The following is a 25961-nucleotide window of genomic DNA, read 5'->3' as shown; positions in this document are numbered from 1 at the left end:
GGCCCCTCAAAGAGCCAGCAAGGGAACCTGTTACTCGTTTTTCTTCCTGGTCTGAGGGGAAAGAAAAAAGTCAGCCAGGACCCTGACTGTGAATATAGAAGAAATATTGAACAGGTCTGAGCGCGTGGACAAGGTGGAAAGCACTACTTTTGGTCTCCCCCAGAAAGGGCTTTCTTGCCTGTGGTTTTTTATTGTGCCCAACTTGCTGAAGAATACCGATGTATAATCAGGCCATTCAAATAAGCTGTTCTTTAGCTCTCTGAACATCCCCTGGCCCAACCAGTCTTAATCAACTATATCTACACACAGGACTGGCCTTCCTTCTTAATCCTAAGGCCTTCTTGTTCTGCGCCAGCGGTTCTTCCTAACCACTTCACTCATCACTCCACTGCTCCTCCTGCCCAGCAGAAAAATATAAATCACCAAATGATTATTAATTATCAAGATAACCAGAAGGAAAGTGCCAATATCTTCTGGGGACCCATCTGTAACAGACTTTAGTCCAAATGCTAGGGGCTGAAGAATGACACCTCCCATAACGTCTGTAAAACCCAACCCCAAGTCCTTGTGAAACAAAGCTGCTCACAGCTGTGAATCTTCACCTGTAACACATTTGTGACCGAGTCCCTCAACTGAACACCATCATGCATCATCAAACTTGTGGTGATGTCAAAACTTGTTCTTTCCAAGCCTGTCTGCAATCACCTTATCACACAGGATCCACAAGAACTGTGTGAGTGTGTGTGGCCCACACACCACAACGTGTGGGGCGTCTGCATCACATGCCTGGCCCCAAGTCTCCCTGGAGTGTTTACGAATTCTGTACCCACACCTGCTGTGCGGGGTCAGCATGTCCCACTTTATTTCCCCAACAAGGTCTCACTTCTGTCACACATCCTTCATTCTACGCCAGACGAGTTTGTGGATCGAGGCTGCATCGAGGTGTGTGAGCATTCAAACTCTGTCACACTGTGTCCCAGTCTGTGCTGACATACACTGATATTCAGAATCCTTTCTTGTGTTAGTTACTGGAGTTATGAAAAAGCTTCATTTCAGAAATGCATTCCAAGAAGTTATGCATTGAAAAACATGATACCTGAGATTATAAAACTTAAGAACGACTAGGTAAATCATGATACACAAACACAAAAAGTGATCATGTGTATAAATATGATAAATGGTATAAGATATAAGAAGAGTCCATCAGTCATTCCATTTATATATATATATTTGAAAACAGTCATTGCTAAAGTAGACTATACTCTTGCATCAGTAATGGTAATGTTGAAGGTAAATTTAAAATGGCAAGAGGAAACTGGTTTGAAGGATGTACACAAGTATGTCCAATGTACATCTTAAAAACATAAAATTTAAATGAACTTTACATCCAGTAAATGATTTTTAAAACAATTTAGCAAAATCTATCAATAATCATTCTAGTATTATTTATTAGCTACATTCCTACAATATTTTCCAGATACTGGAACTGTAAGGGGGAAAAAGCATACATGGTGGGCTACTGGCAATTTTTCTCAACTCTATTTCAGTGACATTATGTTCACAATTTGACACTGGCAAGGATGGGAATATTAACACCAAAGAAACTGGCAAACACTACAAAACAGGACTTGATTTACTGTGCAATTAACTGTCTGGCCTTAAGACTAAGGTAACAAATGTGAATAAAGCAGATTTATTGAAAACATGTATAATGCATGTGGCCATTACATTACCCATAGTATAAACTTTTAGAACATACTTCCAGTATTATGAATTACGATTCCATGCAGAAAAAGTCACTCACATTACTGGAGAATAAGTCAAATCTAACAGATGTCTTTGATCTTTCTTTGCTTTCCTTCTTGTCAAAAAAAGAGAAAATACAAATCTCAGAAAACAAAAGTAGGCCAAAATATGAATAGAAAATTTCCCAAATAGAACACACAGGTGAAAAACAGACACATGAAAAACAAAAATTAACACTAAAAATCCAGTGAAAGGGAATTCCCCAGCAGTCTAGTGGCTAGGATTCCACATGTCCATATCATGGGGCACGTTTTAGATTCCTGGACAGGAGAACTAAGATCCCAGAGCCACATGGCACAGTGAAGGGGGAAAAAATCCTGAGAAAAAAGGCAATTAAAATCATAATGATTTTTTTATACAGAGGTTTTAGTCTTCATGGGAGAGGTCAGTCTGCATTCAGGGCTAGTTTTTAAGTTAGGCTGATCATGGAGAGAGGGAAAGTTCATACTAATAAACAACCATTATTCTTCTGAGCTACATTTTTCTGGAGGGGTGGGAGGAAAAGTGAGAAGATGGGTAAAGGGGTAAACGAAGAAGAATCTTGGAGACCACGCCATGTGAGGGATACACTGGACATTCTCAGGCCTTCAGTGTCTTTCCCACTGCCCAGAACAATGAGTGGTCAACCATTTAACAGGACAACAAGGACATCTTGAGGTGGCTATATAAAGAAGGTAGACAGGACCTTGGAAACCAATCACTGCTTATGGTGGTGGAGCCAGTTCCAAACCTAGGGCAATACCAATGAGCCAGTCTAGAGTCCCTGGCTTAAGGCTGCTGTCCCTGAGAACCTTCCAAGTGGGAGGTTGTTAGTGAAAGATGTGCATAGGTGGAAATGAAGCTGGGGTCCCTGGGGTTAATCCAGGCTTCAGGTCTGTGTAGCTTATGGTCAGGACACAGGAAATGGAGTCCCTGCTCTAAGGGGCAGAAGAGAAGCACTTGCAGTGTAGAGCAACCACTCTCGTGAAAGGTGTGGCAGTAGTGAGCTCCTGTGTAAGTCCCTCTAAATCTCTGAACTGGAAACCCCTTCTTTCACAAATGGCAATAATAATAATTGAACCAAAGCACTGGTTTAGTTGAGTAGATAATGTGGTCATTCACATGAAAGGCATCAATGCTGGATGGCAGAGAAAAGATAATCCTGTCCAATCAGCATGAAGCTGTGTTTAACCTGGGCTCCTAGGGTAGGGGTCACAACGGACAAGGTGTTCTTTCAGTCTTCAAACCTGGTGTGTTGCAGGGAGGAGGAGAGGAGAGCAGGAGAGAAGTGACCAGACTCCCTAAACCCTAAACCTGGCAACCTGGCATTGAATCCCAGATGCCTATTCATTCCAAGGAGATCACAAACAGATGATACAGTCTCTGTGCCTCAGTTCCCTCTGCAGAAAGAGTCCATTTGCTGCACAGGTTCTTCACGCTCTGTTACCACCTCAAACTTCTTCAACATCACTGTCAGCAATATTTGCAATATTCATAAAGCCCTTACTCTAGTGTGAACACTGTTATTTAATCAAGTGGCACAAACAGGTGAAAGATTTAACACATTCCTTGCACTCAAAAGGCTTTTATCCAATGTGGATTTTCCAACAGATGAGGAGGAACTGTCTTTTCTTAAAGGTTTTCCCGACATTCACTGCACTCATAGGCCTTTTCCAATGTGAACTCTGTGATGATCATAGAGGTATGTTTGAGTAGTAAAAGATCGCCCACATTGACTGCACTCATAAGGCCTTTCTTCCGTGTGAACTCTCTGATGACGAAGAAGGCTCGACCTACTAGTAAAATACTTCCCACATTCACTGCACTTATAAGGCCTTTCTCCAGTGTGAACTCTTTGATGATCACGAAGGGTCGACCTAGCAGTAAAATTTTTCCCACATTCACTGCACTCATACGGTCTCTCTCCATTGTGAACTCTCTGATGATACCGGAGGCCACTTGAAGCAACAAAAGATTTTCCACATTCACTGCACTCGTAAGGCCTTTCTCCAGTGTGAACTCGCTGATGACGAAGAAAGCTTGAGCTACTGGTAAAACATTTCCCACATTCAGTGCACTTAAAAGGCCTTTCTCCAATGTGAACTCTCCAATGATTACAAAGGTTTGACCTACTTGTAAAAGATTTCCCACATTTATTGCACTCATAAGGCTTTTCTCCAGTGTGAACATTCATATGGGCACTGAGATGTTCCTTTCGGCTAAAAAATTTTTCACATTCACTACACTTAAAAGGCCTTTCTCCACTGTGAACTCTGTGATGATTAGAAAGAGTTGACAAAGTAGTGAAAGATTTCCCACATTCATTGCACTCATAAGGCCGTTCTCCCGTGTGAACTCTCAGATGATAATAGAAACTAGAGATAGTAGTAAGAGCTTTCCCACATTTGTTGCACTCATAAGGGTTTTCTCCAGTGTGAATTCTCTCATGTGCAAGGAAAATGGATTTGCGGGCAAAAAATTTTCCACACTGTTTGCACTGATAAGGTTTTTCTCTAGTGTGAACTCTCTGATGTTCAATTAAGTTCCCCTTTCGTCTGAAGGATTTATTACACTCCTTGCACTCATAAGGCTTTTCTCCAGTGTGGATTCTCCTATGGGAAATGAGGTATTTCCTTCGGCTAAAGGATTTCCCACATTCACTACAGTCATAAAGCGTTCCTCCACAATTAAAGCTCTGATGTGAAAGGAATTGGGATTTGTGGCTAAAAGATTCTTCACATTGGCTGCATTTGTAAGATTTTTCTCCAGTGTGAACTTGCATATGCTGAATAAGATTACTTCTTTGGGTGCCAGCTTTCTCACATTTGTTTACCTCACAAAATGCCTCACTAATGAGGACTCTCTCATCCTCTACAAGTATGTCTGTGTGGCTGGAAACTATCTTACCTTCTCCCAAACTGTGATGACTTTCTCCACTGTGAAAAACAACCTCACACTCCTTACTGTTGTTCAGTTTCTTCCCAGTATTAGTGGCCTGTGGCTGAACTCCCATGATGGTCATGAAGTCATTCCCAATCTCCAAGTAGGTAGAGAAATTTCCTGCTGGGTGAACTGTGAAGGTCTGCAAGAATGAGGGTCTCTCAGTATTACATAGGAAAGGATTCTCTCTAACGTGCTGCTTCTGGTGCTGCTGAATGTTAGCAGTGAAATAGAATTCTTTCCCACAGGCCGCACATGTGTATACTTTCTGCTCCCCATTTGTTCCTTGCTCTTCAGCCAAGTGCAAAATGTCTCTCAAGACTGGGATACATATCGCACAGGGTTGGGTCTTCTCAGGAGACAAACCTGCCCTAGGAGTGCAAAACTGTAACACCCCTGCAGGTTTGATTTCTTCAGATGGTGTCTCTTTATCCTGGACTCCACGCCAAGAACCTGAAAACAAACAAGTGATGGTGAAGTTCCGGTTGGCTTTATTGGAGGGAATGATATCATGACAATTGTATATTTGCCACATGAAAGAAGCAGTGGGGACAAATGGGGAACAGAAAGCATACACAGGTCCATGGAATCATGTTCAGGATATGAAGTTGGGGTCAAATTGAGGAAGCAGGTGCTCTCTCCATGTCCAGGACACAAGGATTGGATGTGACCCAAGGCGAAAGGTATGTTCTACAAATCACTCTTCTCTCAATGGATTTACCAGGACTACATCCTCTGTTGACCTGTGACACTGTGGAGAAGTATATTGTACATCCATGCCACTGAAAATCTAGCTGCAACATGTAGCTGGAGTTCAACAAACAGTAAAGCATACATGCATGTTTGAGGACATAAACAATTTTGCCACCAAGTAACACAGGGAAAACAATGTGAAGACCACATGAGGTTTACAGAGGTGGTGGGAGATGAATCCCAGGCTGGAGTCAGACTAAGAATGTAAAGCAGTAGAAATGACAAGTTGGCAGAATGTCAAGAATAGAGAAAGGCAAGAGAAGTCATTTGTAGCCACTGGCAATGGCACCGCAACACTATCAAAGGACAGAAGTCACATGTTCCTGGTATGACGAACAAAGACCTGATAACAAGTCCCTCCCCACTTGACACCCATCTTGGCCAGAGACTCTCCAAGCACTTCTGCAGAGACCAGAGTAATGTCCATCCCATAAGGCCCAAGGACTCTCCATTCCCAGTTACCTGAGTCAAAATGATGCAAGTCCTAACAGAGTTAGGACAAAAGAACAGCAAGAGTGGCTCAGAGGAACTCAGCATCAATACATGACATCAAATACTACAAAGAAAACATTTAAATAATCTTTAAGTACTATGAAAAGTGTCCTGAAACTAACACAACATTGTAAACCAACCAAACTATAATATAAGATAAGGAGTTAAAATGAATAAATGAATAAATAATCTCTATTGGAGCCAGAGGAAAGGATGTACGGTGGATGGAGTATAAACTTTTTAAGACTTCCTCTCCCCACATAAACATAACTGCTCTGGCAGAATCTAACTGATATAACTCTTTTGCAACTATTGAGCCTACTGAAGCTCTACAGTGTAGACCTACAAAGTCTACAGAGTTTGAATAGACAAAGCTTCAAAACTACAATCAAATACTACAGACATACTGGAATGATATTGGTAATTTTAAACAATTATGATTAATAAGCTAATTAATGTCTACTAATGGATAGGGCAGACAGCATTGAAACTAGAAGGACAATGTAAGCAGAGAGATTGGAATTTTAACAAAGGATCAAAATTAAATGCACAGGGGGTTCCTTTTCACCACATCTTTACCAACATTATTTCTTGTGTTTTTCATAACAGACGTTATAACGTGTGATGTAGTATCGTCATTTTGACTTGCATTTTCCCTACCATTTGTAATAGTGAGCATTTTTTTATGTACAAGGTTCCCATTAGCATGTCTCCTTTGGAAAAATATCTTTTCACATCTAACAGATAACAACTGGTGTGAACTGGTCCACAGCAGTGAAAAAATGCCTATCCACTAGGCAACCATGGAACCTCACCTCAGTTAGGATATTTTTTAATTATGTAGGGATTCCCTGGTGGCCCAGTGGTTCACTGCCAGAAGCCCAAGTTCGATCCCTGGTAAGGGAACTAAGATCCCACAAGACACAAATATATATTTATTCAAACTACCCATGAAGTCATATAGGATTATATGGAAATGGTCTTAAATCAGTTGTTAATACATAACACAAATTTAGAACCACTAAATAAAAAAATGGAAAGAAGCAAACATAGTTGGTAAGGTAACAAAGGAGAGAAAATAAAATCATACAAAATGCTCAATTAATACCAAAAAAGGAGTGGTAGACTAACACAGGAATGCAGAACAAGGGCAATTTTAGAAAATGGTAACAAACACGTTAGGTATTTATCAAACTATATCAATGTAGTGAACATCAATAGTCTCAGTGTACCAATTAAAAGAGAGATTATCAGGGTGGATTCAGAAACAGGACTCAACCATATGTTGTCTAACCCCTTAGGGGGTTAGGACTCCCCTGGTGGTCCAGTGATAAAGAATCAGCGTTGCAATTCAGGGGACACTGGTTATATCCATGGTCAGGAACCTAAAATCCCACATGCCACTGAGCAACTAAGCCCACATTCTGCAACTACTGACTCTGCACACTCCAGAGCCTGTGCGCCACAAAGAAGACCAAACAGCCAAAGTAAATCTTTAAGTAAATGAAATTTAAAACAACAAAATGCACTTTAAATAAAACCTGAATATACATTAAAGTAAAATGATAGAGATTAACAGAATTCAAGAAAATAAAAAGTGTTATTAACTATATTAATATCTAACCAGAGGCTTCCCTGGTGGCTCAGTGGTAAAGAATCCATCTGCCAACGCAAGAGACACAGGTTCAATCCCTGGTCTGGGAAGATCCCACGTGCGACAGTGCAACTAAGTCTGTGTGCCACAACTACACAGCCTCTGTTCTAGAGCTTAGGAGCCACAACCACTGAAGCCTGAATGCTTGAGAGCCTGTACTCTGAACAAGAAAAGCCACCACAATGAGAAGTCTGTGCATCACAACTAGAGAGTACCCCCTCCTGCTGCAACTAGAGGAAAGCCTGCACAGCAATGAAGACCCAGCACAGCCACCTGGATATATGGACTTCTACAGACTACTAGTCTACTCCATCTAACAGCAGAATAATCTTAAGCTGACATGGAAAATCTATAAGACAGAGAACACCATGGGCCAAAAAAACACACCTTAACAAATCTGAAACAACAGAAATCAGACAATGTCTGTTCTCAGAGTATGGTGGAATTACACTAGAACCAGTTACAGAAAGATAGCTGGCAAACAGCACAGCAATAAGAAATTAAACAACTCAAAGAAAACATGGGTTAAAGAAGAAATCTCAAGGTAAATTTTTAAGTATCTTAAAATAAACACAACACTTCTCAAAATAATGTGCATGTGGTGAAAGCAGTGGTTACAGGGCAATTTATAGCACTGAATGCAAATATTAGAAAGAATTAAGATCTAAAAGCAATCACCTTAGGAAACTAGAAAAAAGAGAAAATAAAATCCAAAGGAAGAAGAAATGATTTTTAAAAATCAAGATAAAAATCAACAAAGCCAAAGTTGGTTCCTTAAAATGATCAATAAAATTAAAAAGATTCTAGTCAAGTTAATCACAAAAATGAGACAGGGCATAAATTATTAGTATCAAAAATAAAAGAGGACTTCCTCAATGTTCCAGTATCTGTACTTCCACTGCAGGGGACAGTTTGATCCCTGGTTTGGAAATGAAGATTTCACATGCCTCGAAGCATAGCCAAAAAAAAAAAGAAGAAGAAAGAATTAAAGAAAGAAAGAGGAAAAACCACTGCAGAGACAATGCACATTAAACACATAATGAAATATATGGGCATTTCCAAGACCATAAATGTGATAATCTAAATGAACACAGAGAACTATATTATGTATCTTGTGATATACCATAAGGGAAAAGAAAAAGAATAAATATATATACATGTAACTGAGTCACTTTACAGCTGACATGAGTGTGACATGCATAAATATGAGACACAAAGACTTTCAACCAGTTCCACAATCTCTACAGCAATCAAAATGCCTGCCAAGAAGAGACCAGAAGTCTACTGCCGGATGCTCGGCCTACAAGGAATGTCTGGATTCTGTATTTTCATTGGTTGAACGCCGTCATAACGCATGGTCTTCTGGGAAATGTAGTGCCAAGGCCTCAAGAAATGGCACCCCACACTAGGAGACCAACAAGAAAAGCTAAACCACTGAGGGGAGGAGCACTGATAAACTGCCTGTGGGGGGGAAGGGCTTAATCCTTCTTAGGTGGGTGGAAGATTCTGGACCGGAGGAAGGGCTTAAGACCATTTGTCTTTAATGCTACTGACCACTGAAGTGTCTGCACATGGCCTCACTCCTTAAAGCCAACCCAAGCTGACATCTACTGCTGGTAACTGGAAGCAAACAAACATTATCCTATTGATCTTGAAATCAACCCTGAATATTCATTGGAAGGACTGATACTGAAGCTGAAGCTCCAATACTTTGGCCACCTGATGCAAAAAGTCAACTCACTGGAAAAGATTCCTGATGCTGGGAAAGATTGAAAGCAGAAGGGGATGACAAAGGAGGAGATGGCTGGATGGCATCACGAACTCGATGGACATGAGTTTGAGCAAGCTCCGGGAGCTGGTGATGGACAGGAAGGCCTGGCATGCTGCAGTCCATGGGGTCAAAAACTCTTGACATCACTTAAAAGACTGAACAATTGCTCTTGAAATGCATACAGCCTGAAGTGTTAGCGATTTGGGGGAATTCCCTGGTGGTTCAGTGATTAGGATTTATTATGTTCACTGCTGCCATGCAGGTGGGTTCAATCGGTATTTCAGGTAGTAAAATGCAGCAAGCCCCTTGTCCCAGTCAAAAAAAAGAAGAAAAAAAAAAGTTTGAATTTATTTTGCAAGCTTTGCTCAAGGACAATAAAAATGTCAGAAAAGGCCCCTCTGAGACCAAGGAAGCGAACCTGTTACACGTTTTTGCTCTCTGCAGCTGCAGCTCAAGTCTCAATAAAGCCTTGCCTTAAAAAAAAAAAAAAAGACAGCAGGCTGACTGGGAATCTGGGTATGCCTAATGCAGGTGGACAAGAGGGAAAGCACTGCTTTTGTACATCCAGAAAAGGCTCTCTTGCCTGCAGAATCTGTGCCCAACTCACTGAGAAACACCAATGTATAAACCGGGAACACAGAATGGCTATTCTCTTGCTCTCTGAACATCTCCTGCCCAACCAGTCGGATTCAACTATACCCTACTCACATGGCTGATTTTTCATCTTTATCATAAGGCCTAATCAGTCAATGACTACCTTCTTGCCCTGGCCTCAGCTAGTGATTGTTCTGATCTTTTGATCATAATTCCTTCACATTTACTGAAGTCTTGTCACTGTACGCCACATCTGCCCTATCCCACTGGAGACTCAAAGAACACCATGTACACATCCTGACACCCTGTCCCTGCCCACAACAGCCCCAGTCACACCACAGCCCCATGCTAATGGACACGCCTTTCTTTTCAGTGGGAACAAACATTCATAATTTTAATGTGAATGATCCCATTTATCTATGCAAACTTCCCTGGGCTCAGAATCTGTAATTATTCTTCGAATTTGTGGAGGGAGGGGTCTGCATCTCAGCTGAATAGCTTCCACAAGGACACACAGCTGCCAGGCCTTTGACAAGAGCTCACACTACACGAAACAGATGCACTGGCTTCTCTTCTGCACTTCCCAGCTTGCACACCACCAACTGTGTCACAACCAGGAACTACCTACTCTGGCGGCTACAACTTCACTGGGCCTCCAGCTCCACCTTCCCCAGTTCACATCTCCTTGCAAGCGCATTCCCCAAGCGCAACCCAATCCGAAGTCCTCTGCTAAACAAAGCTGCTCACAGATGTGAATCTCCAGCCTGTAACACAATTGTGACTCAGTCCCTGATCTGAACACAATCAGTGCATCAAACTTGAAGTAACGTGGGCGATTGTCTTTCTAATCCCATCTGCACTTACCTGATCATACAGGATCTCTGAGAACTGTGTGACAAATTTGGGCATCCATATCACATGCCTGGCCCCAAAAAAATTCACTGCTTGTGAATTCTGTGCTGGGTCAGCACATCCCGCTGTATTTCCCCAACAAGGTCTCACTTCTGTCACATACCTTTGTGCTATGGTACATGAGTTAGCAGATCCAGGCTGCATCGAAGGGTGTGAGCATTCAGCCTTTTGTTGCACTGCCCCCAGGTTGTGCAGATAAACACTGATATTTAGAATACATTCTTGTGTAATAAATTGCTGGCATTACAAAAAGGTTTCTTTTATTTTTGAAGAGCATTCTAAGAAGTTATGTATTGAAAGATGTGAAACCTGCAATTACAAAACTTAAAAATGACTAGGTAAATCATGATACACAAACAAAAAATGTATATAATTATGATAAATGACATAATATACAGGAAGGGTCCAACACAGTCATTTATTTCATTTATATATATATTTGAAAATAGTTATTACTAAAGTAGACTATGCCCTTGTATCAGTAATTATAATGTTGAAGATGAATTTAAAATGGGAGAAGGAAACTGATTTTAACGATGTACCCAAAAATGTTTAAATGTACATACACAAAGTCAACTATACAACCAGAAAACGAGTTTTCAAACAAATTAGAAAAATCTATTCATAATCACTGTACTATGGTTTACTAGATACATTCCTAAAACATTTTGCAGCTACTGGGCTTGTAAGGGGGAAAAAGAATTCAATGCTGGGTTATAAGCAATGCTTCCCAACTCCATTTCAGCGACATTATGTTCGCAATTTGACACTGGTAATGGTGTGAATATTTTCACCAGGGAAATTGGCAAACACTACAAAACAGGGATTGATTTAGTGTAATTACATCTGAAGGTAACATATATTAATAAAGCAGACTTATCAAAAACATGTATAATGTATGTGGCCATTACATTATGTATTGTATAAAAATTGAGAACACAAACTTTCAGCATCCCGAATTACAATTCCATGCAGGAAAAAAAGTCACTCACATTCATGAATGAGTGAAATCTAACATGTCTTTGTTATCTCCTTGCTTTCCTAATGTCAAAATAAGAGAAAATAGCCTAACCTCACAAAACAGAAGTTGGCAAAAGTACGAATAGAAATCTAACAAAACAAGACACACAGATAAAAAACAGACACATGAAAAACAAAAATTTAACATCAAGAATCCTGAGAAAGAGAATCACCAGCAGTCCAGTGGCTAGGATTCCCCATGTCCACATCACAGGACATGGTTTAGATCGCTGCTTGGGGGGAACTAAGATCCCACATGCCACATGGCACAGTTAAGTAAATATAATCTGAGAAAGATGTAATTAAAATCATAACAATTTTTTAATACAGAGGTTTTGGTCTTCATGGGAGGGGCCACCTTGCATTCCTGTTAGTTTTAAAGCTAGGTTGATCAAGTGTGGGTCTCAGAAAGTGAGGACAAATTCATACTAATAATCATTATTTTACTAAGCAACATTTTTCTGGAGGGGTAGGAGGAAAAGTGAGGAGATGAGTAAAGGGGTAAAGGAAGAAGAGCTTTAGAGACTACACCATGTGAGGGCCACACTGGACATTTGCAGGCCTTCAGTGTCCCTCACACGGCCCAAAACAGTGAGCAGGTCAACCACATGACAGGGGAACAGGGACATCTTGAGGTGGGTATGTAAAGAAGATGAACAAGACTTGGGAAACCAATCACTGCAGAGTGGTGAGGCCAGTGTCGAATCTGGAGAAATGCCAGTGAGTCAGTCCAGAGTCCCCAGCTTGGCGCTGTTGTTCTATAAAGAACTTCCCAAGTGGGAGGGTGTCAGTGGGAGACGTGCACACAGGGAAATGAGGCTGGAACCCCTTGTGGTGATGGAGCTGTCAGTGTGCACAGCTCACGGTCAGGATACAGAAACTGGAGTCCCTGCTCTGAGGGGCAAAAGAAAAGCCAGTGGACACGTGCAGTGTAACCACTCTCATGAAAGGTCTGGCAGTAGTGAGCTCCTCTGGAAGTCCTTCTAACTCTCTGAGTTGGACAGCCCTTCTTTCTAAAATGGCAATGATAGGGATGAAATCACAGCATTGGTTTGGCTGGGTAGATGAATGGAGTCATCCACAGCAAAGTCATCAATGTTGGTTCTCAGAGAAAAGATAACCCTGACCATCAGCATGGGTTGGGATGTAAGCACGGCTCATGGGGTGCGGGCAGAGGGAGCAGAAGTGTCAGGATGGACAAGGTGTTCTTTCAGTCCTCAAACCTGGTGGGTGTAGAGCAGGGGAGGAGTGAAGTCACCAGATTCTCCAAATGCCTGAACCAGGCAATGTGGCATTCAATCTCAGATCCTTATCCCTTCAACAGGGATCATAAAACAGATGACACTGCATCTCTGTGCCTCAGATTCTGCTCTAGAAAGGGTCCACTTGCTTCATAGGTTCTGCCCACTCTGTCACCACCTCAAACTTCTTTGACATCATTGCCAGTCATACTTGCAATATTTATAAAGCCCTTTTTTCAGTGTGACCTTGCTGATGTTTAATCAAGTGGCAACTTCAGGTGAAAGATATACCACATTCCTTGCACTCATAAGGCTTTTCTCCAGGGTGGATTTTCCAATGTGTGCGGAGAAGCTGTCTTTGCTTAAAGGCTTTCCCACATTCACTGCATGCAAAAGGCCTTTCTCCAGTATGAAGTCTGTGATGATCATAGAGACTGGTTTGACTAGTAAAAGACTGGCCACATTCACTGCAGTTATAAGGCCTTTCTTAAGTGTGAACTCGGTGATGACGAAGAAGGCTCGAACAACTAATAAAATGCTTCCCACATTCACTGCACTCATAAGGCCTTTCTCCAGTGTGAACTCTCTGATGATACCGGAGGCCGCTCATAGCAACAAAACATTTTCCACATTCACTGCACTTATAAGGCCTTTCTCCAGTGTGAACTCTCTGATGATCACGAAGGCTCAACTTAGCAATAAAAGATTTCCCACATTCACTGCATTCATAAGGCCTTTCTCCACTGTGAACTCTCTGATGATGAAGAAGGCTCGAGCTACTAGTAAAACATTTTCCACATTCACTGCAATTAAAAGGCCTTTCTCCAGTGTCAACTCTCTGGGGACACTGGTGGTTCAGCCTAGCAGTTAAAGATTTCTCACATTTATTACACTCATAAGCCTGTTCTCCAGCATGAAACTTCTTATGGGCATTGAGATGTGCCTTTTGGCGAAAGAATTCCCCACATTCACTGCATTCAAAATCCCTTACTTCTTTGTGAACTCTCCAATGATTACAAAGGTTTGATCTACTTGTAAAAGATTTCCCACATTTATTGCACTCATAAGGCTTTTCTCCAGTGTGAACATTCATATGTGCACTTAGTTGTTCATTTCGGCTAAAGAACTTCCCACAGGAATTTCACTCAAAAGGTCTTTCTCCACTGTGGATTCTCTGATGATTAGAAAGGATAGACCAAGTAGTGAATGACTTTCCACATTCACTGCACTCATAAGGCCTTTCTCCAGTGTGAACTCTCAGATGATAATAGAGACCAGAGCTAGTAGTAAGAGCTTTCCCATATTTGCTGCACTCGTAAGGGTTTTCTCCAGTGTGAAGTCTTTCATGTGCAAGGAAATTGGATTTGCGGGCAAAAAATTTTCCACATTGGTTGCAAATCCAGTGTGAATTCTCTGATGTTCCATTAAGTTCCACTTTTGAATGAAGGATTTATTACATTCCTTGCACTCATAAGGCTTTTCTCCAGTGTGGATCCTTCTATGGGCAATGAGGTATTTCCTTTGGCTAAAGGATTTTCCACATTCACTGCAGTCATAAAGCATCCCTCCACAGTTAAATCTCTGATGTGCAAGGAAACGGGATTTGTGGCTAAATAATTTTGCACAATGGCTGCATTCATAACACCTTTCTCTAGCATGACCTTTTTGATGCTGAATGAGGTTATTTCTTTGGGTGCTGGCTTTCTCACATGTATTGAACTTACAAAACCCTTCACTAGTGAGGACCTACCCATCCTGAACAAGTATGTCTGTGTGGCTGGAGACTATCTTGCCTTTTCCCCAGCTCTGATGACTTTTTCCACTGTGAAAAACAGCTTCACATTCCTTACTATTGTTCAGTTTCTTCCTGGTATTAGTGGCCTGTGGCTGAGCTCCCATATTTGCCATGAAGTCATTCCCAAGTTCCATGAAGGTAGAGAGATTCCTTGATGCAAGAACTGTGCAATTCTTCAAAAATGAGGGTCTGTCCATGATACATTGTAAGGGATTCTCTCCAATGTGCTGCTTCTGGTGCTGCTGAATATTTGCAGTGAAATAGAACTGTTTCCCACATGACCCACATGTGTATGCTTTCTGCCTGCTATTTGTTCTTTGCTCTTCAGCCAAATGCAAAATGTCTCTCAAAACTAGGATGCACATCTTACAAAGCTGGACCTTCTCAGGAGACAAACCTGCCCTGGGAGTCCTAATCTGTGACACTCCTTCTACAGATTCGCTCTGTTCAGAAGGTGTCTCCTCATCCTGAACTCCACGCCAAGTACCTGAAAACAAAGAAGTTGACAGTGAAGTTCACGTTGACTTTACTGGAGGAAGGGAACGCCATCATAATCCTATATCTGACACATGAAAGAATCACTCCACAGGACTGTGTTCAGGAAATGGAGTTGGGATAAAACTGAGAAGCAGATACTCTCACCAAGTGCAGGACCGAAGGACTGGATGTGGCCCAAGGAGAAAGGCATCTTCTACAATTCACTCCTCTGTCAATGGCTTTTACCAGGAACACATCTCCTCAACCTGTGACACTGTAAGGAAGTAGATCTCCAAGCCTCAGAAAATCTGTGATTTTTTTTTTTCTTGTGATGAGCACTTTTAAGATCTACTCTTTTAGAATTTTCTTTTTTCTCTTTATTCATTTACTCATTTATAACTTCGCTTGGTGGTTGTCGCTGGTCTCAGGCTTTCTCTAGTTTTGGCAAGCAGGGGCTAGTCTCTAGTTGTGTTGGATGGGCTTCTTATTGCAATAGCTTCTTTTGTGGCAGAGCACAAGCTCTAGGCAGGAATGCTTCAGTAGTTGCAACAGGCAGACTCAGTGACTGCTGCACTTGGGCTTAGCTGCTCCACAGCATGTGCGCAGCAATGCTGTACCAGGGACCAAACCCCTGTCTCCTGCATTACCAGGCGGATTCCTAACCAGGAGACCACCAGGGACGCCCTCTTTGGGAAATTTCTAAATATTCAACACAGTCATGTTAACTAGAGTCACTACGCTGTGCCTTACATCCCGAGGACTTACCTTATAATTAGAAGTGTGTAACTTCTGACATCCTTCCTTCATTTCATCTGCCCACCTTGCTCTGGTCTGGCAGTCACTAATCCTTTGTCTGTATCTGTTTGGTGTTGCTGTTATTGTTTTAAACATTCAACAAGTAAGCATAACCATCCAGTACAGGTAAATGTGGAACAACCTGAGTTCTGAATGCTTGGGTCCACTTTTACACGAACACTTTTCAATAAATATACACAGAATCATATGCTCTATGTAGCTGGATGAATCCACAAATGGGAAAACTTCAGAATCAGAGGACTGACTATGGGCCTCTAGACTTCAGTGTATTTAGAGGATCCTGGATCCAGTCCTCAGTGGACACAGTGGGACAACTGGATTTGTCTTTCCCTGATTTATTTCACTTAGCATAATGCTCTCCAGGTCAATTTATGCAACTGCAAATGGCAATACAGGCATCTTTTTTATGGTTATATAATACTGAATAATATTCCATATATATTTCATTTTTGTTATCCACTCATCCATCAATGGACACTTAGGTTCTTTCCATCTCTTGATTATAAATAAGCTACAACAGACATAAGGCACAGATACTGTTTTTGAAATGATGATTTTACTCCCTCTGCATAAATACACAAAGGTGGAATTGATGGACCATATGTAAGTTCCTTTTTTAATTCTGTAAGCAGTCTCCATAATCTTTACTATAGTGGCTGCAATAATATATATTCCTACCCACAGACAGTAAAGAATCTGCCTGCAATGCAGGAGACCCAGGTTTAACTCCAGGGTTGGGAAGATCCTCTGGAGAAGGGAAAGGCTACCCACTCCAGCATTTGGGCCTGGAGAATTCCATGGGCAGAGGAGCCAGGAGGGCTACAGTCCATGGTGTTGCAAAGAGTCAGACCTGACTGAGTGACTAACAATTTTGCTTTCACCAACTGTGCACAAGGGGTTTGTTTTCTCTACAAGTTTACCAACATTTATTTTTTTGTCCTTTCTATAACAGACATTACAACGTGTATGAGGTGGTATCTCATTGTGTTTCTGATGTGCATTTTCCCAACCATTCTTGATACTGAGCATGTTTTCATGTAGCTGCTTCCCATACATATATGTATTCTAAAGAACAACAGCAACTGTGTACCCCATTATGCATTTTTAAAACACCCATATATGTATGTTTATATAACATTAAAACAAATGAGAACAATTATAAAATGGAGCAGAGAAAGAAATTAGGAATTTTTTTAAATTATAAAGTATTCAAACTACCAAGGAAGCCATACAGCGTCATATCAAAGTGGACTACAATCAGATATAAATACATAGTGCAAACTCCAGCACAATTACATTAAAGAAAAATGAAGGGAAAAAAGTATACGTTATATGCTAACAAAGAAGAGAAAAGGCAATCATACAAAATTCTCAATTAACAAATGAAAGAGTGGACAACAAACATAGGAAAAAGAATAATGGCAATGGTAAAAAATGGTAACAAATTCATTAGATATTTATTCAACTATATGACTATATTAAACATTGATAGTCTCAATACACCAATGAAAAAACACATTATCAGAGTGAATTCAGAAAGAGGAGTCAAGTACATATTCCCTCCAAAAAACCCACTTTAAATATGAACATGCAGGAATTCCCTAGCAGTCTAGTGCTTAGGACTCAGCACTGTCACTGCTTCAGCTGGGGTTCAATCCCCAGTCAGGGAACTAAGACATTGCAAGCTGCAGCATGTCCAAAAAACAAACAAAAGCACCCACCAATACATGATTTTATCAAGAGATGCAAAAAAAAAAAAAAAAAACAACAAAAGTATCTGGCCAAATCCAATACCCACTCATGATAAAAATCTCCCTCTCCTAGCTATCTAAAAATAGAAAAATTCTTTAACTTGAAAATCAAAATAAAACCCTACTGGTATCATCATACTTCCTAGACAAAAACTAGAAACTTTACCACTAAGATGAAGAATGCAAGGATGTTCCCTTTTACAACTCCCTTTCAACTTTGTAAGTCATAACTAATGCAATGAGAAAAGAAAGTTATATAAAAGTTATAGTGATAGGGAGTGAAAGAATAAAACTGCCTTCATTTTCAGATGGCACAACCAGCTATATAACAACAAAATATACACCAAAAAAAAAAAAAAAAAAAATCCTGGAATTCAGAAGCAATTACAGCAAGGTTTCAGGATACAAGAATACCATACAAAAGTCAATTATTACTTTCCTAGACATCAACAATAAACAAGTGAAGTTTGGAATTAAAAACACAATGTGCTAAGTTACTTCAGTCATGTCTGACTCTTCGTTACCCTATGGACCATAAACTGCCAAGCTGGTCTGTCCATGGGATTCTCCAGGCAAGAATATTGGAGTAGGTTGCCATTTCCTTCTCCAGGGGATTGTCCCAGAATCCCTAACATCTCCTGAACTGGCAGGAAGGTTCTTCACTGCTAGCACCACCTGAGAAGTCCCCAAAAAACATAATACCATGTATATTAACACCCCCTGAAAGAATGGAGAGAGAAAGGAAGAAATAGTTATATATCTACCAAGACATGTACAAGATCTACTTGAGGGAAATGATAAAAACTCTGATGAAGAAATCAAAGAACTAAATAAATGAAAAGATACTTCACATTCCTAAAGTGTCAAAGATCTTTCACATTCCACTTTTGTCAAGATGTCAGTTACACCCACCTTCACCTATGAATTCAATGTAATCCAAATCAAATCCCCAGGAAGTTATTAAGAGGATATAAATAAACTGATTTAGGTCATACCTGAATGGTCTAGTGGTTTTCCCTACTTTCTGCAATTTAAGTCTGAATTTGGCAATAAGGAGTTCATGATCTGAGATACAGTCAGCTCCCGGTCTTGTTTTTGCTGACTGTATAGAGCTTCTCCATCTTTGGCTGCAGAGAATATAATCAATCTGATTTCAGTATTGACCATCTGGTTATGTCCATGTGTAGAGTCGTCTCTTGTGTTGTTGCAACAGGGTGTTTGCTATGACTAGTGCATTCTCTTGGCAAAACCATGTTAGTCTTTGCCCTGCTTCATTTTGTACTCCAAAGCCAAATTTGCCTGTTACTCCATGTATCTCTTGACTTCCTACTTTTGCATTCCAGTCCCCTATAATGAACAGGACATCTTTTTGGGTGTCAGTTCTAGAAGATCTTGTAGGTCTTCATAGAACCGTTCAACTTCAGCTTCTTCAGCATTACTGGTTGGGGCATAGACTTGGATGACTGTGATATTGAATGGTTTGCCTTGGAAACGAACCACTAGACCATTCTGGTATGACCTAAATCAAATCCCTTACGATTATATAATGGAAGTGACATATAGATTCAAGGGATTAGATCTGATAGACAGAATGCCTGAAGAACTATGAACAGAGGTTTGTGACATTGTACAGGAGGCAGTGATCAAGACCATCCCTGAGAAAAAGAAATGCACAAAGGCAAAATGGTTGTCTGAAGAGGCCTTACAAATAGCTGAAAAAAGAAGAGAAGCTAAAGGCAAAGGAGAAAAGGAAAGACAAAACTATTTGAATGCAGAGTTCCAAAGAATAGCAGAGAGAGATAAGAAAGCCTTCCTAAGTGATCAATGCAAAGAAATAGAGGAAAACAATCGAACGGGAAAGACTTTAGAGATCACTTCAAGAAAATTAGATACACAAGGGAACATTTCATGCAAAGATGGGCACAATAAAGGACAGAAATGGTATGAACCTAAAAGAAGCAGAAGATATTACGAAGAGGTGGCAAGAATACACAGAAGAACTGTACAAAAAAGATCTTCATGACCCAGATAACCATGATGGTGTGATCACTCACCTAGAGCCAGACATCCTAGAATGTGAAGTCAAGTAGGCCTTAGGAAGCATCACTACAAACAAAGCTAGTGGAGGTGACAGAATTCTAGCTGAGCTATTTCAAATCCTGAAAGATGATGCTGTGAAAGCATGGCACTCAATATGCCAGCAAATTTGGAAAACTCAGCAGTGGTCACAGGACTGGAAAAGGTCAGTTTTCATTCCAATCCCAAAGAAAGGCAATGCCAAAGAACGTTCAAACTACCATACAAATGCACTCATCTCACACGCTAACAACAACAGTACGTGAACCATGAACTTTCAGATATTCCAGTTAGATTTAGAAAAGGGAGAGGAACCAGAGATCAAATTGCCAACATCCTTGGATCATCAAAGAAGCAAGAGAGTTCCAGAAAAACATCTATTTCTGCTTTAGTGACTACACCAAAGCCTTTGACTGTGTGGATCACAACAAACTGTGCAAAATTCTTCAAGAGATGGGAATACCAGACCACCTGACCTGCCTCCTGAGAAATCTGTATGCAGGTCAAGAAGCAACAGTCAAAACTGGACATGGAACAACAGACTGGTTTCAAATAGGGCAAGGAGTACGTCAAGGCTGTATATTGTCACCCTGCTAATTTAAGTTATATGTAGACTATGTCATGCAAAATGCCAGGCTGGATGAAGCACAAGCTGGAATCAAGATTGTCAGGAGAAATATCAATAACCTCAGATATGCAGATGACACCACCCTTATGGCAGAAAGTGAAGAACTAGACAGCTTCTTGATGAAAGTGAAAGAGGAGAGAGAAAAAGTTGGCTTAAAGCTCAGTATTCAGAAAACTAAGATCATGGCATCTGGTCCCAACACTTCACGGCAAACAGATGAGGGAAACAGTGGAAACAGTGACAGACTTTATTTTTCTGGGCTCCATAATCACTGCAGATGGTGACTGCAGCCATGAAATTAAAAGATACTTGCTCCTTGGAAGAAAAGCTATGACCAACCTACACAGCATATTAAAAAGCAGAGACATTACTTTGCCAACAAAAGTCCGTCTAGTCAAAGCTATGGTTTTTCCAGTAGTCATGTATGGATGTGAGAGTTGGACTATAAAGAAAGCTGAGCGCCAAAGAATTGATGGCTTTTGAACTGTGGTGTTGGAGAAGACTCTTGAGAGTCCCTTGGACTGCAAGGAGATCCAACCAGTCCATCCTAAAGGAAATCAGTCCTGAATATTCATTAGAAGGACTGATGCTGAAGCTGAAACTCCAATACTTTGGCCACCTGATGGGAAGAACTGACTCACTGGAAAAGACCCTGATGCTGGGCAAGGTTGAGGGCAGGAGAAGGGGATGACAGAGGATGAGATGGTTGGATGGCATCACCGACTCGATTTACAAGAGTTTGAGCAAGCTCACTAGACACCTGATTAAAGGCAAAGATATACAGACAACAAGTTAGCGTGTGCATAGATGAAAGAAACTGCAAATTAAATGCAAAAGGCTATGCCAATACATTAATATATCTATAAAACAGCCAAAATCCAAACACTGACAACAGCAAATGCTGGTAAAGGTGTGAAGCAACGGAATTTTACTCAATGCCAACTGGAATGCTTAGTGGTAGAGTCCACTTTGTATATCCACACAAACACCTTGACACAGAAACTTACAGTAGCTTTATTCATAACTTTCAAAATTTGGAAGTAGTCAAGAAGTCCTTCAGTAGATGAATGGATAAACATGATACACCCAGAGAAGAGAAATATCATTCAGAGTTAAACTGCAACAAACTACTCAAATCATGAAAAGACAGGCAAAAAGCTTAAAATACTTACCATTATGAGAAAGCCAATATGAAAAGGCTACATACTGCATGATTCCAAGGGTATGACATTCTTGAAAAGGGGAAACTAATGAGACAGTAAAATAACAATCAGGGGATACCAAGGAGTAAGGGGGAAGAAGGAATGGACAGGCGGAGCCCAGAGAATTTTTAGTTGAAAATTGAAAACATTCTGTATGATACTATAATGGTGAATATCTGTAATTAAGCATTTATCAAAGCCCATAGAATGGAAAATATCAAGAGTGGACCCTAACACAAACTCAGATTTTGAGTGATAACGATGTGTTCATGTAGGTTCATCAATTTTAACACTCAGATGGGGACTTCCTTAGTGGTACAGTACTAAGATTTCACATGCCCTGGAACAACTAAGCCCAAAAGCCACAACTACTGAACCTGTGATCCATAAGTAAAGAGCCCATCTGCTCCAACAAAAGATTCCACATGATGCAAAAAATCCCACATGATACAACTAAGATCCAATGCAGCCGAAATAAATACACAGTTAAACAAATAAACATTTTATTTAAAAAGAACAAAGTTTAAGGACCCACAACACATGAATCCGAAATTCTTACAAAGCTAGAGAAAGCAAAACAGTGTGCTACTGACATAAAAACATATATATTCTAATGGAATAAAACAGAGACTAACGAGTCTAAACATCAACCCTCAAATATGTAATCCAATACTTACTAACAAGAGGACCATTACCATTCAATAAAGACAGTCTTCTCAACAAATGGTGCTAGGAAAACTGTATACCCACATGTACAACAATGAAAATAGAACCTTATCTAATACCATATACAAAAATTCACTGAAAGTATACCAAAGATCTAACCTTAAGAGATAAAATTACAAATTCATAGGAAAAAACATACAAGACAAACTGGGCCTCATAAAAAGGAACAATTTCGATTGCATACCTTTAACTTATACAGTATCATGTGTCAATAATAACTCAAGAAAGCTGTGGGGAAAAGAGAAAAAAATGAAAAGTTTGTATAAACACAGTAAAAAAAGAAACCATAGGTTGGGAGAAAGCATTTCCAAAACACAAATACAAAAATGGATTAATATCAGACTTCTCTGATAGTACAGTGGATAAGAATCCACCTGCCAATGCAGGGGACACAGGTTCACTCCTTGGTCTGGGAAGATTGCACATGTAAGTAAATAAGCCTGTGCGCCACAACTACTGAAGCCCACACATCCAAGGGCCCCCACACGGCAACTCCTGCGCCCTGGTGCTGCAACTACTGAGAGAGCCTCTTTCACGTGGTAAAAGAGAAGCCACCCTAAAGAGAAGCCTGTGCACAGCAACGAAGACCCAGCGCAACCAAATAAATAAATAAATTGTAAAGGACTGATATTCACAATCAATGGATAAATTTGTAATTCAAAAACAACTGAAAAGCCAACCAGATTAATAAATTAAAACAAGACTTGAGTAGATATTTTTTAAAGATATACAAATGACCAATTAGCACACCATGAGGGATGTAACCAAAATGGGAAAAGACACCACTTCACATCCATTAGGATGGCAATGATTAAAAGAAAAGAAAATAACAAGGACTTCCCTGGTGGTCCAGTTGCTGAAACTCCAGGCTCCCAAGGCAGGGGCCCCGGTTTCCATCCCAGGTCAGGGAACCAGATTCCACATGCCACAACTAAGAGTTCACATGCTGTAATTAAAGATGGCACATGCTGCAACAAAGACTGAAGATCAACAATCTGAAGTGCCACAAGTGAGACCCAGGGCAGCCAAAAGAATAAATAAATACTATAAATAAAAAACAAAACACAAAAAAGAAAAACCTTGCACTCATACCTTCAATTCCCTAATATTAAAAAAAAAAAAAAAAGACTGCATACTGCCAATACAGGTGGCAGATATTCAATCCCTGGTCATCACTTGTCAGAGAAATAACATCCTGCATGCCCCTTGGGGAGACCAAAACAAAAGAACAGAAAATAACAGATGCTGGCATGGATATAAAGAAATTGGAATCTTGAAAAAAGATCTTGCAGAAACATCTCATGGTCTGTTTCAGTAGTAACCATGTCAGTGACAACACTGTTGCAGAGTCAGGCACAAAAAGAATGTCAGGTATAGGAATGGAGTAAAACTTGGGTACCATTCACTTGGAAAGTCACTTGGCCAAAAAGAGGGCAAACAAGGAGAAATAAATCAGGCTGATGGAAGACTACTGACCCTGACAGTTTCTCAAGGCAAGAGAAATGAAAGCAAAAACAAATAAATGGGACCTAATCAAACATAGTCATGTATAGATGTTCCCACAGTCATGTACGGATGTGAGACTTGGACCATAAAGAAGGCTGAGAGCTTAAGAATTGATGCTTTCAAACTCTAGCACTGGAGAATACTCTTGAGAGTCCCTTAGACAGCAAAAAGATCAAACTAGTCAATCCTAAAAGGAATCAACCCTGAATATTCATTGGAAGGACTGATGCTGAAGCTGAAGCGCCAATGCTTTGGCCACCTGATGTGAAGAGCCAACTCACTGGAAAAGACCCTGATCCTGGGAAAGAATGAGGGCAGAAGGAGAAGAGGGCAACAGAGGATGAGATGGTTGGATGGTACCATTAAGTCACCGGACATAAGGCAACTCCAGGAGATGGTGAAGGACAGGGAAGCCTAGCATGCAGTTCATGTGGTCGCAAAGAATTGGACACGACTGACTGAGTGATCAACAACAAAATCAAACAAAAGCTTTTGCACAGCAAAGGAAACCATAAACAAAACAAAAAGACAAACTACTGCAAATAATGTAACTGATAAGGGCTTAATTTCCAAAATATATAGAGAGGAGTACAACTGATAACAAAAAAACCCAACCCAGAAGACCTAACTAGACATCTCTCCAAAGAACAAATACAGATGGCCAACAGGCACATGAAAAGGTGCTCATCATCACTAATTATCAAAGAAATGCAAATCAAAACTATTATACAATGAGGTACCACGTCACACTGGACAGAATGGCCATCAGTAAAATGTCCACAAATATGGTCTTTCCTTATAGTCCAGTGGTAAAGAATCCACCTTGCAATGCAAGGGATACTGGTTCAATCCATGATCCGGGAAAATCCCATGTGCCGCGGAGCAACTAGGCCTGTGCACCACAACTCTAGAACCCACAAGCCACAACTACTGAAGCCTGCGGGCTACAGCCCATGCTCCGCAACAAGAGAAGACACCTCAATTAGAGAGGAGACCCCTCTCTCCGCTGAGAAAAGACCCAGCAAAGCAACAAAGACCCAGTGTGACCAAAATTAAAATAAGTAAATTAATTAACTAATTTTTTAAAACTCTACAAATAACAAATTTGGGAGAGGGTGTGGAGAAAAAGGAAACCTCTTACACTGCTGGTGAGAATGTAAATTGGTACAGTCACTATGGAAAACACTACAGAGGTTCCTTAAAACAAGAAAAATAAGAGTTACCTTAAGATCTACCAATCCCATTCCTGGACTTGTATCCAGAGAAAAACATAGTTTGAAAGAATACATGCACCCCAATATTCCTTGCAGTAATGTTTACAATAGCCAAGAAATGAGAGCAACCTAAATGTCTGTCGACAGATGAATAGATGAAGAAGATGTGGTGCTTATATACCATGGAATAGTACTCAGCCACTAAAACAAATGAAATAATGCCATTTGCAACAACATGGATGGACCTAGAGATTGTCAATACTGAGAAAAGTTAGGTCAGAAAGAGAAGGAGAAATAGTTATGACATCCCTTATATGTAGAATCTAAAAAGAAATGATACAAATGAAGTTGCAAAACACAAAGAGTCAGATTTAGAGAATGGCTGCCAGGAGGAAGGACTGCAAGAAGGGATAGTTAAGGAGTTTGGGGTGGACATGTGCGCACTCCTGTATTTAAAATGAATAACCAACAAGAGCCTACTATACAGCACACAAAAGTCTGCTCAATGTTATGTGGCAGCCTGTATGGGAGGGGAGTTTGGGAGATAACAGATACCTGTACATGGATGGCCCAGTCCTTTCCCTGTTCACCTGAAACTATCACAACAT

At 40.5% G+C, this 25961-nt stretch overlaps 1 protein-coding gene and 1 pseudogene across 7 annotated transcripts in view; both read right to left on the bottom strand.

Moving 5' to 3' along the window:
• LOC122421102 (zinc finger protein 211-like) overlaps positions 1-25961 on the bottom strand; it is a 50725-nt gene that overhangs the window by 10443 nt on the left and 14321 nt on the right. For 5 of the 7 annotated variants that reach the window (XM_043436900.1, XM_043436897.1, XM_043436902.1 and 2 more), the window contains one exon: positions 4693-5178. The exons of 1 other annotated variant lie outside the window; for it this stretch is intronic. In XM_043436900.1, coding sequence (XP_043292835.1) covers positions 4693-5178 — 486 coding nt within the window. Of the gene's footprint in view, positions 1-1210; positions 5179-25961 lie in introns of those variants that run through there. One more of the 7 variants, XM_043436904.1, reaches the window with a different exon arrangement.
• On the bottom strand, positions 9406-19073 carry LOC122421103 (annotated as a pseudogene).

Source organism: Cervus canadensis, chromosome 18, assembly GCF_019320065.1.
Source record: "Cervus canadensis isolate Bull #8, Minnesota chromosome 18, ASM1932006v1, whole genome shotgun sequence".
In the NCBI taxonomy this organism is placed as follows: Eukaryota; Metazoa; Chordata; class Mammalia; order Artiodactyla; family Cervidae; genus Cervus; species Cervus canadensis.
This window is presented reverse-complemented; position numbering and strand designations above follow the sequence as displayed.